General features: G+C 53.1%; 1 protein-coding gene across 1 annotated transcript; it reads left to right on the forward strand.

Moving 5' to 3' along the window:
• On the forward strand, window positions 1-14243 carry CSUI_000905 (uncharacterized protein; the record flags this gene model as incomplete). The annotated part of the gene is made up of 10 exons (XM_068061112.1): window positions 1-5440; window positions 6113-6146; window positions 6816-6930; window positions 7582-7692; window positions 8111-8174; window positions 8612-8736; window positions 9282-9437; window positions 10028-10151; window positions 10642-10806; window positions 11641-14243. Coding segments are annotated over 10 exons (8937 nt in total), but the record flags the coding sequence as incomplete, so codon positions are not given.
• Between the last annotated feature and the right edge of the window lie 867 nt (window positions 14244-15110).

Consider the following 15110-nt stretch of genomic DNA (forward strand, 5'->3'; position numbering starts at 1 on the left):
GATTTGTCAGAGCCGGCGGAAGGAGAGAAGGAGCATGTCATTTATTCAGTCCCTTCTTTTGCTCAATCGTCTCCTGCGTCCTCCCGTGCAAAGTCGTTTTTCTCCTTTGTTAGTGGTGGCCCCGTTGTGAGAAACGACCGAATTTTTTCCTCGGTAACCTCTCTTCCTCGTAGGTTTTCTTCTTTTCCCTTGTCGCGTTGTCGGTCTTCATTCTCATCATTAGCTACTTTCCACGATTGTCTTCCTCACCTCAGTTGGGTGTTCGATACTCCTAGCTTACGTTCTAGCCGGTCTCATTCTCTAGCGATTGAAGATCGTCCGTTGCTCGCATCATCTTCCTTGCATCGATCTGCTTCCTACCCCCCTCCGGTTTTCTCGTGTACTTCTTTCTTTTCCTCCTCGCGTAGTACGCGTTGTGAGCGGGGCGTTCCTGTGGCACTTCCTGTGTTTTATTCTCTTGCGGGTTCATCATCGCTTCGGAGGGGCTACCCTAGTCTGTCAGCTCACGAAGAACAGCGAGATCAAGACGAACACAGCAAAGAAGCGGACGTGTCGAATTGTCAGGTGCGAGAGGGTAGCGACCAAGGAGAGGTGGAAGAGCAGAAAGCGGGGCGGGACGACTCAGAGGAGGGACAGGTTAAGGGGGACCAAGAGGATCGAGACAAGGGACTCTTCGAAGAGGAAGAGGGGAGACATTTTGCAAACGAAGAAGAGCCGAACAACAGAGACAGGAAAGAATCTGTCGTTCGTGTAGACGGCACGGACCAAGGAAAACACGAAAGTAAAGATTTTGCTGAAGGAGAAGAACAAGTTCCTCAGAAGGTACGAGTAGAGGTAGATGGCTCTCCAAGAGGGGATGTAGAGAGTAACAAGGTAGAGACAGCAACTGACGAGGAGAAAGGAGCCACAGAGTTTGAGGACACTCTAGTTTTTCCTGTTCCAGAAGAGTTTCATGACTTATCCATCTCCCGTCCTCCTCCAGAGATCTTCTGTATCTTTACTCGGTCACCATCTGTTTGCTCGCATCAGGATTCTGATCGACTGACCTCTGCAGCCACACTAGGCAGCGGCGAGTTTTCCTCTTGTCTCAGAGATCTGTTCCAGGAGACAGTTCGTCCGCTTTCTAGTTTCGGTCATCTCTCCCAGCCTCCCACTCATCGTGTGCAGGGCGGTTCTACTACGGCCACTCCTACAGTCAGCCACCATCTTGCTATAGAAGACAAGGAGGGTGTTACCGGGGATATCATTGGGGAGACTCCAAGAGACGAAGGAAAAACAGAGGAAGGAGTGAAGGACAAGAGAACGGAGAACGTTGTTGACGAAGGACAGGATCGACTTCAACAGGGAGAGGAAGGTGCTACCGTTATTAGGACAACTGTCCCGCTTCCATTTCCGCCGCCGCCGAAGGAAGATAGCTTTTGTCTGCTGGGCAAGGGAAGTCGATCCGGCGAGACAACATCAAGGAAAGGAGGACAGAAAAAAGTGTATGGTGGAGGGGGTTCAGGAAAAGGTCTAGAAAGAAAACAAGTTGAGAAGAAAACGGGAGGTGAAAGAGGAGCAGGACGAGAGGCGAGCCAGTTGAGTAGAACACGCCTTTCCATTTCTAAACAAGGCGGAGACGATACAAGGAAAAAGCACCTGGCCGCTGGTGTCGTTGGCGAGCGTCGTCCGCTTGCAAACAAAAGTACGTGCTGCTCGAGTCAGAGTATCGGATCAGAGGTTTCTCAATCTCCCCTGGTGCGTAAGACCCCGTTCTCTCGAACTCCAGAAAGAGCGGAGGTCAAGCAGCAAGACTCCTGTCCAGTCCCCGCTCTCGCTTCTTGTCAGGTTGCCACCGAGGATCCCCGGTGTTCTCGTCTTACCAAGAAGAAGTCTCAAAGTGTACGCTTTCTTTCACCTATTTCCAAAGCGAGATCTCCCTATCCTCCACCCCGTCCTGCGTCTCCTCCTCTTCCAGCGGTCTCTTCTCACGTTATCCAACCTTCCTCTACAAACAGTTCAATTCAGTCGCACTCGCCCAGCCGTGACTCAGGCTCTCGTGAGCATCCACACCCAGGTATCCTGCGGAATTTACTATTCCAGCGGGAGCATCCTCCTCACGAGACGGGTCTGCTCAACCGACTGACAGAGAGGTGTGTGTTGTACGGCTCCCGCAGTCGACGTTCTTGTGAGGCAGATCGTCGTGTAAGACTCTGTAGGCAATCGCTTGAGGAGGAGACTGAAGCTCTTTCGGACGTCAAGCAACTTCCAGAGGGGAAGAGAGTTGCCTCGGTACAATCTGAAGAAGAAAAGCAACGGGAAGACCCTGAACCGACAGGATTACGGGAAGAGGACCTCAGTCCGACATCAAAGGTAAATCGAGTGACAGACGAGCGCGCTAGAGTCTGCGAGCGTCACATACAGGGCAGGTCTCAGAAAGGACAACAAGAGAAGGAAGGAAGAAGATTTGGAGAAATCTCACAAAGAAGCGGTGTAAATCAGCTTCTTGTTCCAACGATTTCGTCTCCACGGGATCTAAAGGCACCTGCGCTGTCTTCTAGTACTCCGTGTAGTCATCGTAATTCACCCCCTCCTTCGCTAGCTCGTAGTGGCTGTGGAGTTCTTACGGATGCTCTCCTCAAATCGTCATTTTCTTTCCCTTCGATCTCCCGACCAAACTCACGAGTAGTCTGTAGTGGCCGTCTGCGTCAGGAAAGGGATTCTCCCATCGGAGGTGCGACAGCTTCTGTCGTCGCCGACTCATCGAAGGTTGCTTCGTCACCCTCGGCTTCTGCTTCCGCGGCGTCTGTGGATGAGTTTGTTTCTGGTTCTGAAGTGACAGGGCGTCAAGGAGAGGTAACACGGAAACCACCTCAGGTGTCTCTCCCGGGTGAGTCTTTTGCTCCCGTTACCTCATCGGGTCTCAAGGAAAGTAAGTATTGCTTTCCACTGGAAGGGTCTTCTTTCATACCCTCGCGTTTATCTGGGCCAGCCCCTCATCCTGTTAGCTCCGCTCCTCGGTCTGCCGCCTCTACTACGACAGCCGCGCCGTCCCAGGATCCGCTGTTAACATCGCATTCTCGTCCGGGCGTCATGCTGGGTTCTTCTTCTCCCCGTCAGGAGGTTTCACCTCTGCCTGCTTCAGTCATCGTCCCTCTCACTCGTGAGGAAGCCGAAGCTGAACATCGGGCGCGTCCGAGAACAGGAAGACGACCTTGGTTTTGTGGAGAAGAATATCCGGTCCGACGTTTCCCCTCGTGGGGTAGGCGCTCACGTACTCCTCCTCCAACTGTTTCCCGTGAGCGTGTCCTAATGGCTCCGATTTCACTTACACCAAGAAATGCCGTAGAGCGTGATGTTCCACGTCATGGCAAGAGCAGGTCGCTGCTTCAAGAGTGCTGCAATTCTTGTTGTCCTGAAAGCGCCGCTTCCAGTCAGCTGTTTAGTGTGTACTCAGGATACAGTGGCCAACTTCCGGCTGATGCTGTGATGCCGTCAACGGTGGCTGGGGGGCTCAGTCCACGCTTTTGTTACAACTCGGCCTCAGGTGGGAGTTTGTCAATACCTAATATTCGAGTCGTCTCTTCATCCGATACTACGGCAATTCCTCGAGGACTCTCTGTTGGGACAGAGAACGCCGGAGCTGCAGGCGGGGTTCTCGGTGGTGGGGGGAGATTAGGCGGCTGTCCGACTACTGCAGTTACCCATTCTGGCCAGGCGGTCTATACTCAGGCCGTCCCAGGCAGCGGCGCTTCTTCCTCAGCAGGAATGGTAGGAGTCATTGGTGAGAGCCAAGGCGTTTTGTCTCCGTCCGTGGCGGAGGGTGATGGTTCTCGGTTTTCGGCGACGGGAGGTGGTTACTTCTGCGAATCGGCCTCGAACTTTTCAACTACTTACAGAGACGGAGAGCGACGACATGAAGCGAGAGGATCTCCATGCGCAACAGTACCGAGAACCTACCTGCAGGCGGATCCTACGGCTGCATCGTCTGCTAGGGTGTGGAGGTCATTGACTCCTCCGTCCAGAGTACTCGGAGCAGCGCCTGTCCTAAGTGCCACAACACGGCTGTATGATCCCGATCAGCTCCATGTACAACAGCATCAAGAGGTTGGCAGGTATATTCGGTATCTACCTGAAGAACTGGGAAAGAGTGCGAGCGTCCCTCAGAGTGAGCCGGTAACAGCCCGGACCAGCTACCCCCCGTCGGCTGTATCCACAGCATCGCCTCCGGTGCCAGGTGTAACTCGTCAAGTCTCAGGCTACACTACGACGAGAGTGGTCGCCTCCCCGAACAATACAGTGCCTGTCGGGGGGATTGGGACCTGTTCTTTCGTGCCGTCACTTCCTCACGCGTCATCTACTCCAGCGTATCCAGCGACTTGGTCAGTTCCTTTCGGCTCTTCGACAATTTCAGCCTCACCTACACCCTCGTTTGGGCCCTGGGGTGCGGTGGATGTAAAGAACGGAGCAACTGCGGCTGTTATGGGCAAGACGCTGTCGGGCGTGTACACGCTTGATGCCTCTGGCCGAAAACCAACAGAAGGGGATGCCGTCAGCTATCATTTCTCCTCAGTGTCACCTGTCGTGGTTCATAAGCAAGACAGTTCCCTCCTTGGAATGCAGCAGCACCCAGTCAAGCAGGACACACCGGTGCAGAACGCTCATTCAGAGGCTACAGGTTCGAACGGAAAGGAAACGGACAACTCCTCAGCCAGTGGCTTGCGATCGTACGCATCCCGCACCTCAAATTATCTCAGTCCCTCTCGTACGAGTAGTTCTCTACAACCGTCCTCTCCTGAGGCAAATGCCTCACCTGTGAAAACCAGTGAAGGGGGCGCAGAAGATCCTTTCTCAACCCAAAAGGAATCGACTTCTGTCTCGAAACCTGCTGATAGGAAGGAAGAGCGAGCTTCCGTTTCAGCCGCTGCCCGCTCGCTCTCCAGCGGCTTCAAGAATATGCCCGCAGGCCTGTCTTCTTCGCCGCCCGCGGCAGCTGCCCCTGCAGGCGCGGCGGCGTCTGCAGGCTCGCCCATTTATCGGATGTCCTCTGTGCCTTTAGGAGGATGCATCAAAGGAGTGTCTCCTAGCGAATTTCCGAAGAGACGAAATAGCACGCTGTCTGGACTTGATTCAGAGGGAGCAGGATTTCAGAAACGCGGCAGCAGCCTCGGAAGAGGGCTTAGTTCAGTTCGTCGGCGTCGGGAGGGCTCTGCACCAGGCGGAACAGGTGTTGGAGGGACGGGCGAACAAGGTGTGAGCGGGACACGGGGTGACAATGGAACGCTTTTTCAGGAGGACATGGTGGATGGCGAATATGGCGCCTCAGGGAGAACCAATGGAGAAGAGGAGATAGGCAGAGGGATTTCTCAGGGTAGTGAGAGAACCAGAGATGGTCCTGTCAGGAAAGCGTTTTGGTATCGGAATGTCTCTAACAATGATGAAGACGAAAAGAATGATGAAGGTATGTGGCTGGCTTGATTGGATGGGTAGTCAAGTCATCGCTGTTTCACAGAACGTGAGTTTCCTATGTTGTGGTGCCTTCAAAACACATTACAGTGTTTCCATTTAAGCCTGTGAATTCCGTTCCTGGCTCGGGCATCCGTAGAAAACTTCGATCGCGTACGGGGCTTGATGACACGTGGTTTTGTCTCGCGACGAAAGCTTGGCTCTGAGTGTGTGTGCCTGGGCAGTCGTCATGGTGGGCGTTGCTCTGTACACTCTACATTGGCACTAGGGTCTCTACAGCGATTGCAAAAATTCGCACTCCAGAAATACGGATACGTCTGCTCGGGGAACCTGCTTCCGTCGAGAATTACGTGAGTGCATTGTGTAAAAGTAGAACTCAGTGTGTGTACGTACATATGTGCGTAGGTGTATGTATATAGTTACGCCAGGACAGCCTCTCTGTTGTGTTAGGTCTGTTTCTCAATCCTGGTCACAGACCTCAGTGAGCTCAGTGAGTAACTGAAAGACGAGATCTACGGTATGCCTTGGAGTTTGCCCCAAGAAATGTATCAGTCTGTCGGTTTGCATGCATGGCTTGAGCTCTTGTGTTTGAAAGGGTCATCGTCCCTCCTCTTTGGTCTAAGCTGAATCACCGTGCTTCATTTTCCGGGGTCTTTGTGCTCTGCAGCGAGATCCTGGCTGATGGAAGATCCTCATGATCAGTAAGGCGATTTCTGCTGCACTTAGTGATGCGTGCCGCACATTAAGACGAGGGGAGTGTGAATTTGTTCGTTGTCGGGTCTCCTGTCTGTCACCTCCTTACCATCGGTTTTTCACTTCCTTTTTCGGCTTCCTCTTTGTGTTGCTTCGTGGTCGGGCTCTTCTCTGAATCCAGACCTGCCTTCTGGCTGCTCTGTTATGACCCTTGCACTTGAGTGTTCCGCTTCTTGTCTCATCCTCACAGTAAATGCGTCTTCAAGCATAGAACTTCACTCCTCTTGTCCTAGTTGGCTTTTCTCATGGCCATACCGAATGAGGAGGTCGTTGCCGAACGTATGTTGAACGTTCTTATGTTGCTGATTGTATGGACTGAGTCAGTCGTCTGAAGACGGTACCGATTCTAACAAAGGATACCTTTTCCATTTCACAAAGGAAATATCGTTTCATGATGTTTTGTTTGATATACACTGGGTAGACGGACGTCTTCATCGCCCCACCCGGACCTCTCCGGTCAAGTGGTAGAGGCCGAGCCTAAGTGGCTGGTGTGGAAGGAGAATGTAGGAACGACAATGATTGCTTGACGTTTCCCAGACGGGGACGGCACAGTCTGGTCATCAGCGTCGCAGTGTTGATTTTCGCGTTTCAGTTCGATCTGTGGTCTCAAATTGCAGCATGCTGAACACTTTGGACAAGCTCGCGAAGGCACAAGCGAAGCTCGACCTTCTTCAACAGCAACTTCAACAGCAAACAGAGGAGGTTCAAACCTATTTCAATTCATATAAAACAGTAAGGCATGATCTGTAGTATGGGCACTCATTCGAAGTCTTCTTTGCATGCTGCTACCTTGTGGTAAACCAGCGAGTCTCTGTTGGACGCCGAGCATACCTATATTGTCTCAGTTCCAATACGGCTCTTACAGGGTGACCTTGAGAGGAGAACTCAGATCTAGTTAGCCACATTGATTCAGAAGCGGAAGTAGCACCAGCATTTGCGCTCTTCTGTCCAGTTTTTCCTACGATGGAGCGATGACTTCAGGTTGTCAGTTGGTATGGGCGGAATGTAATGACTAGTGAGTGATAGCTTGTTCTATACAATGCGTTTCTCTCGCTTGGCTGTACACGGGACCGGGGCACTCTTGCACGATGTGTCTGGTTCTCCGTCCGTACGCTTCAGAAGTTCCGGCGGCCAAGCTCGTGTAAAGGCACACACTCTCGACTCCTGTTCTTGACGCAAATTTCTTTCGCCTGTGTGGGGTGCTACATCAAGAGTCACTAAACATTTTCAAATATGAAACTCGTGGTGTTGTATACGTGAGCCGAGCAAGGCTTTCTCTCTTGGTTTGAAGCATGAACTTCAGCTTGGTTCTTCGAGATTAGTTTGTTCTTTGTCGAAATGATGGAGTACCACCGCTGTGTTCGTTAACTTTGCTATCTGCAGGCGGACGCCATTCGCAACTCACTGGAAACGTCTCTGTCTGACTGTAACGTCTGTTATGCTAGAAGATCTACGCAGCTGAACGAAGTGGATAAACGCCTGAAGGTGTTGACAGTACGTCTCCGGGAAGGCGCACATTTGCATAGGGATGGAGACATTCCGAATTCTCAAGCAGTGTATATACCCCAGGCTCACCTAGTCCGGTTTCACGCCGACAGAATGGGATAAAAAGGACCCCAAGGATTATAGGGTAGTCTCTGATACCTGCTTTTAAGGCTCAGGCGAAGAGTAGAGGGTGCCTGTTATAGGGGGGGGGGCGGGATGCTTTCACAAGCATTGATGGTGTACAAGTCGAACATGGAGAAGCCTCATGGCTTTCGAGGCTCTCGGGCAGCAGAGTGCTCATTGTGTATGTCTTAGTACACGCGTTCAAACGGTTCAGTGTTGCAGCCCTCGCGTGGCCGTTTCCTTTCGTAATCCGCTTTTCAAGCGAAACTTGGTCCTTGATCTTTCTTGCTCTGGATTCGTGCAGGCGGATAACTTGGGCGGGTGTTCCACGGAGGAGCTTGAAGAACTTGCTCAGGAACTGGAAGCGAGTACGTGCTCTTTACGTTTGCTCTCTCTTGAGACACAGAATAAGAGTCTAGCGGGTGAAGGGGATTCACTTGACTTCCCTCGGGACATTGAGAACCCGGTACTGCATGTGAAAAGGTTCTGTCCCCGTGAATGAATACAGATAGAGTTTCTTTCTGTTGTGTTCTTTGACTCAATCCTGATGGTCCTTAGCTGTGCGGCGTACCTGGTATGCCTACACGTACACGCAGTGTTGCAACTTTTGCTCAGACAATCTGTTAGCATCTCCGGTTCTATAATTCTGAAGTCGTGTTAGCTTACATAGGTCAAATCAGGGGATAGTGATGTAGCAGGCAATCTCTCAGTCGGACTTGTGAGAGATCTTGCTCTGGTCTGTCTGTGCCCTCCGTCATGCATGTTACTTTGCATCGGGTTCCTTCGTCTTCTTCTTCTTCCTCAGCTCTCTACAAGCTCACTGTGGTACAGACCCAACGAGACACAGGTGTAACAACGTACTCCCCGGACGAGCCGCCACGGCAGCTCCTGCCCTTCTCGTCGGATTGTTTACCTGATCCTAAGACTACCGTACGTTACTGAGCCGTTAACAAAGCTCTCTGTTACACAGCCGGACACGCTTCTTCGTTTCTTCAGCGAATGCTATCTCACCATGTAGCTTAGGCACTTTCTGTCCAGTCTGAGGGGTCTGCGTTTCGTATGGAAAGACTGTCAGTCGAGTTTTCAGGTCTGTAGGCTACGAGCAGTGTCGCAGGGCCGTACATGGGTAATTGTGCGGATACGGGTGTAGAGGGGAGGTTCTGTGTAAACTCCTTGTCTTTTCTCTCCGGGAATTCTTTTTTGACATGTGCCATCCCCGTCTCTGGGGTCTTCGTACCCCACTACTTTCGGTGGGTTGAGCAGAAGTTCGCATTTGGTTGATATACGTTACGTGCGGGTGATAAGATCCGACAATGCTAGATACAGACTTACTGTCTTGGGTGGACGATTCGTTCCATGGATTCAGTCTCCCGATTTAGGTGTGGTGGCCTCTTTTTTCTTTCTTTCCGCGGTTATTTCATACCGGAATGGAGATTGATTACGGTGGAGACCCTGGCGTTTTGCCTCTTTTGCAGTTCGTAGTCCCAGACGAGCCCGCAGCTATGGTGGCGGTTGACGAGTGCGTTACCCTAGGCGAGGAGATAGACGCTGAGTTTTCTGAAGTTCTCAAGGACCTCCGACAAGCACAACAGATGCACGAGGCTTTCCGTAAGGAGTACAAACGCATTCAGGTAGGTCCGAACTGCACAGTATGGTATGGGGAGACAGTGGTCACGCACGTCGACATCGCATATCTACAGTGGAGGCTGGCCTGTACACTGTGAGGGCTCAAAACATACTAGCGGTCCCTTCATACGCACACGTCGGCAATACGAGCGTACTCGTTTTGGCAGTGTACGCGTTTGCGGCATGATAAGGAGTCGAATGCATAGCTCGGCGTTCTTCCGTTTATCTGATTACTCGAATCCATATATACGTATATATATATATATATACGTATATGTTTACATCCCTACGTATATGTGATTCACTAGACGCACGGGTGGTTACATTAAGCGTTCGAAGACGGTGGACAGACCAGGGGACAAAAAGAAACCGATCGACGCACTATGGGTGACAACCGTTTCATTTGCTGGACGATGGAAGAGTCAGGAGTTTGGCCTAACGAACCGGACATTCAAAAACCACAGGGTCGTACGCATACGAACGAAAACCAGATGTATGGCACTGAGGGGCGAATGAGTTGTCTCTTGCTATTCGTTGCGACCGTTCCTGCTATGCCATCGCGTTCTCTTCTAACTCTTTGCATCTTCTTTTCCAGATGAAAGTCGACCAGGCTGTAAATGTGTTCGACGTCGATTTGCGCAAATTGACGGGTGTTGAGCGGACTCTCGAGCAACGTCTTAGAAAACTGCTTTGCCTCACGGGCGATACAGATTACGCTGGTATGTTTTACCTTGAGTTGCCGGGTTATACGTTCTTTCACGTCGCTCTGTATCCACTTCAGCGGTATACATGAGTAGGGGGGGTCGACCGCACCATCCATTTGTCTTCCGTCTGGGACTATATGTCGTGGCGTATGCTACTTTATGTTCTCCCCTGTATCTGTTGACCCCGTCTGAAGCAGAGACGGCTGACACCCTTCGGACTCCAGCTCTTTTGGTCAGCTGTTTTCGTGCCAGCAAGACATATCCCTCTATGTCGATCAACTGATCAGCGGTGCGGGTGTCCGTCGGACCGGCTTCTGGTAGTTGTCTTGGTCTCTGCTGTAGTTCGCTGTTCCCTTCAGCTTGCCACTTTTTTCTTTCCTGCTTTTTGACGGGTTTAGGGAAAACTCATATCGCAGCAGGAGGCGTAATTGCAACTAACGTGTTCTCAAACACCACATGTCTGCTCTGAGGGAAAAGGACACGTTTGTTTATCTGTGTGGTACAGATGTAGACGAAGGCTCTCTGCAAGAGTATTTCCGCATCGTCAATTACGCCGTCCGTCGAGTGTACCGGCAGCTTGCACTAAAGGAAGCTGGGCACGGAGCGTCTCCAAGATCTGCACAGCCTCAGCCAACTGCGCGCGGTGGCGGGGTGTGGCGCCCCAGCAGTGGTATGTGAGTCCACGTAGGTAGGACGGGATACTCGATTGTTTGGATCCCTTCTTGCCTGAGTCTTTTCCACGCCCAATAGATTTTTGCTAAGAATCTGCTGTTATTGGGTGCGGTACCCAGTGCTTGTCTGGTAGATGTACAGTTTTGTAGGACAATCTATGTGTAATCTATTGGACGTTGAGCCTGTGCTGTCCGGGCAAGGAACACGCGTGCCACTATCCATATGGATGTGAGATCTCGCCTAGAGATCTGTTGAGTGCGGTCGATGGCGGGGATAGTCCGTCATGGCATAGGTAGGTAGATACACAGGAGTCGACGGCGGCGTGCTGCGTTTCTTACTGACTCCGCCGTACATTTTCTTTCGGTTGATGGGGAAGATAAGTGCTGGATGGCCCTGGGGGTGAGATGCGTTGTTTGTCTAAGACCTGTACAGGTAGTGTTACCGTACGCACCTGCGAGCGGCATGCAGGACAGATGGCTGCCGACGGGGGAGGAAAGCGTTCTGTGAAACAATGGTGCTTCACTGGCTTCATTGACAAGACCGCCAGGAACGGGGAGGGGGATGGACAGGGACGGGACATTCGTGTTTTTTTGGCTTCAGACAGGAGTAACCTGGACGATGGTATGGCTCGCCGAGTGACATATCCGCTTTTCAGGAAAACGTGCTTTCAAAATCAATTCGTAGTCATTCTCTGTTCGCGATACTTCGTTTGTAGACACCGCTGTGACGTGTTGTCCGTGTTCGTCCCCGTACATACTTCAAGTAGCAGAAAAACACGCGGTGTGTCATCTTTCTAATGAGACGATCTGTGTGTGGTGCTGTGTCGGCGCAGGCGCGCCTGGGGGTCAGGGAGCGGGTGAAGTGCCTCCCAAGGAGTGTACTTTGGCTCCATACCGCTCTCTCGCTCGGGCGGTGGGAGACTTATCTCACACACAAAGTGCGGACTCGGTTCCTGCTTCGCTTTCTCCGACCCGGAGTCGTGCCTCTCCAGACCAGCGGAGATCTGAGATTCACAGCTCCAGCGGTTCTACAGAACTTGGTGTCAGGTCGCCTTCGAGAGCTGTGGATCTCGCTCGCGCTGGCCCGCTTCGGAACAGCGCAAGAGGAGGTGAGGGGGCCTCGCATCCTGATTCGGCGAGACAGACCTCGATGGTACGGACAGATAGACGGCTCGGTGATAGACCGAATAGGAAAGTCCAGAATGGAGGTAACTTACGGGTAGTTACGGAGGATGCTGTGGAAGCAGCACGAGCAGCTGCACTGCAAGCCTCCATGGTGACAACGTATCCACTGGCCGGAGACGTCGGGGACCGGTCTTCCGAGGATGGGCAGTCGGCAGTGACTGAGGATGGCGTGCTCCAACAGGCCGGACGCGTAGCATATTCATCGGGCGAACTGGGGCCCGAGGCCGGTGCAGAAGGCGTGCAGCTTGACACTAGATCGCAAGGAACGCTAGCCCGGGCAGAGTCTTCTCCAACTCGGGGAGACAAGAGAGCAGACGACGCCCAAGGATTTTCCTATGCTTCTCCCGGAGTACTTCCGCGTCCCGGCCGAAAGGGACCTTCTCCCTTGGCTCGTGGGTCGAGAGCCGTGGCGCTGTCGGACGACGGTCCAAGAGGGGGCCGGTCACGCCTCGACAGAGTGCCCCCGACAGGCAACAAAGTGCAGGAGGGGCCCTCACTGCTTGGATTACAGCTGCCCTCAGCCCGGGAATCGAGCAGAGACAGCGTGGCGAGCTCCAGAAACGGGAGAAGTTTGTTTTCAGAAGCTGCGCAGGCGGCGAATGTGAGCGGCCTCGAATGGGCACGACCGAGCCCCGTGATGATTCTCCCAAATGCAAAGCGCGGTCCCCCCAGCAGCGCGGCGAGTCTGACGGGGCTCGCTAGTCAACGCGGCGGGGCCAAGCAACTGTCATTTAGCCCCCAGGATTTGGCCGTCAATCGTGTGTCTACAAGTTCGAAAGAACACGACGTTGCGGATACAGGAAACGGGTATGGAGTTTCACCTGGGTCCGGTGAACGGCCAAGAAGACCGGAAGACCGAAACGCAACACTTGAGAAATACATATACTCAGATCATTTCGATTCCTGCCAAGGAAGCACCAATAATTTGGGAGAGAGAGACGGTGGCTTACACAGGCTGGTCTCCCCACCTGTGCGTTTGCGTGAATTGGGCGCTACCGCGTCTCCTGACGCTCTGCCTGCGACTCCGTCGTCACTGGTGTTGGCTGCTGCTTCGAGCAGAGAGAGGTATGAAGCCAGAAGAAAAGGAAAGACACTCTCTTCTGCATCTTTTCAAGATGCCTCGTCGAATGGTTTTCAAGAGAGGATTGAGCTTTCTAGGAGGGATGGGGAAGTAGAGGTGGGTCAGAGTCCGGGTAGGAGGCACACAGACGTGCCGCGGGCAGTCTCCGAGCAGTTCTCGACTGAGCTTGTGCCGGCGTCGGCTCGGCAGGTCCGTCCACGAGGTGAGTCCGGTGTGCCGGTCAGGGTAGGGCGTGATGAAAGGAGAAGTGCTTCGGAGAAGCTGCGGGGTGAAGAGATTGGCGGAAGGTCATCTCCAGGAAGAAGACACAAAGTTCCTCCTCAACGGTTCTCGGTTGTGCTTCTCCGAGATGGGAGTATAAGTTCTGAAGGAGGCGTGTATCTGCCAGTTATGCAAGAGGTTACTCCTCGACCGTCTCTAAGTGACGACCCTTTGGCAGCGGCGGAGCAAGCGGCTTTCTTGCTTCACCAGGAAGCTCAGAGGACGGGTCAGTCTGACCCTGCTGCAGCTATACTGTCAAGCCGAACCGGCTCATTTGGTTCGAGCGTCGATAAAAATAAAAACGGCCGACAACATGATTTACGGCAGGGAGGGCCTCGTGACGGAAGACGGCAGTCGCATTTATCTTCCGCATCCATGGTTTCTGTCGGAGAGGGGGGGAGAAGGAGACAATCAGCCGCGCTGGCAGCCTTAAGTGCTTCGGATGAACTCCCCGGTTTGCAGCATGGAGAAAGGAGAGCGTCTCGGGGGAGTTGGTCGGCCGGCCGTCGAGGCGACGACTTCGTGCCGTCTCCAAGTGCGGCGTTGTTGCAGCGTGCGGAACTCAGGACACGCGGAAGTGCTGATGCATCCGAGGAATCCACCGAAGGCGCGAATAGCGGGGCAAGCAGCAGGATACATCAGATGGTGCAAAATGGTGGCAGTAGACGAGCAACCAGGGAGTCGACAGGCTGGGAAACTGAGGTAGATAGGAGGGCTTCGGGAGCTAGCGCCAACCCCGAAAGCAGCGTGAGGGTTGTTGGTGGAAGGGCAAGGAACGGAGATGACGCAGAACGCACGCGTGCGGAGACAGGCCGGGGGGGAAGTGTTTCCAGAGGTAGTGAGGTTTTCGTCTCCGCGCTTTCGGCCGCCGGGCGGGATTCCGCTACGGAGCTTACCGAAGAGGAGTGACGTAGTGCGGTTCGTGCATTCGAACTACGTATATGCGATTCACCAGATGGGCCGTGTCCTGTCTTGGAACCTCCATCTAATCATCTGATGACGTGTGCCTCTGTGCCCGGCGACGCCTGCGTGGGAGTGTAGTGATGGCGCGATATATTGACATGTGTATCGATCAACTGCGCACGGGCCACCGGATTGAATTCTGACACAAAAGCTGACATGACTGGCAGCATCTCCAAGTGCGTGCTGGGACATTGCTAGGGACGAAGTTGACAACCGCTACCGTCAACTACTGCCGAGGCAGACCCGAACAGCGTCGCTCAGTTTTCGGTCTAAGGGGACTGACTGCGCCCTCCGGCCGAGAAGAGTCCTGCACCGGGCAGACTTGCCCAGAAGTCGGGACACCCCTTTCTTGCGTATGTGTTATCACGGGACAGCTGAGTTTTGGGGGAGCCACAGTCACCACCAACCTCGAACCCGATCCCGTGCCTAGTACCTTGGTTACTAGGAGGGTTTTATGTCTCTGATGCTGCCTGGCGCTGACTTCAACAATTTTCGTTCTCCTGTCGCTCCCGCTACCCCACTTCGACTACTATTGGGAATAGTACCTTTTTAACCTGCCCTGCGCAACCGCGGAGTTCGCGTCTTCTTTCCGGATCGATAGAAACTCAGGCTCTTAACCACTTCTACTTCTCCCATAATCGCAGATAACGCGCACGATTCCGAAGTCAGCGAACCGCCTCGCGTAAGTACCATCCTGCATTCTGCGCGCTCAACACTACGATACGGGAAAAAGCACTTTGTACACGTCCTGCCCTTCCCCCCAGCCCCGGCCGCCACGCACATTTGTGTCTAGGTTCCAGTCCCTCCCCGGAA

This window comes from Cystoisospora suis (genome assembly GCF_002600585.1).
Source record: "Cystoisospora suis strain Wien I chromosome Unknown contig_357, whole genome shotgun sequence".
Lineage (NCBI taxonomy): Eukaryota > Apicomplexa > Conoidasida > Eucoccidiorida > Sarcocystidae > Cystoisospora > Cystoisospora suis.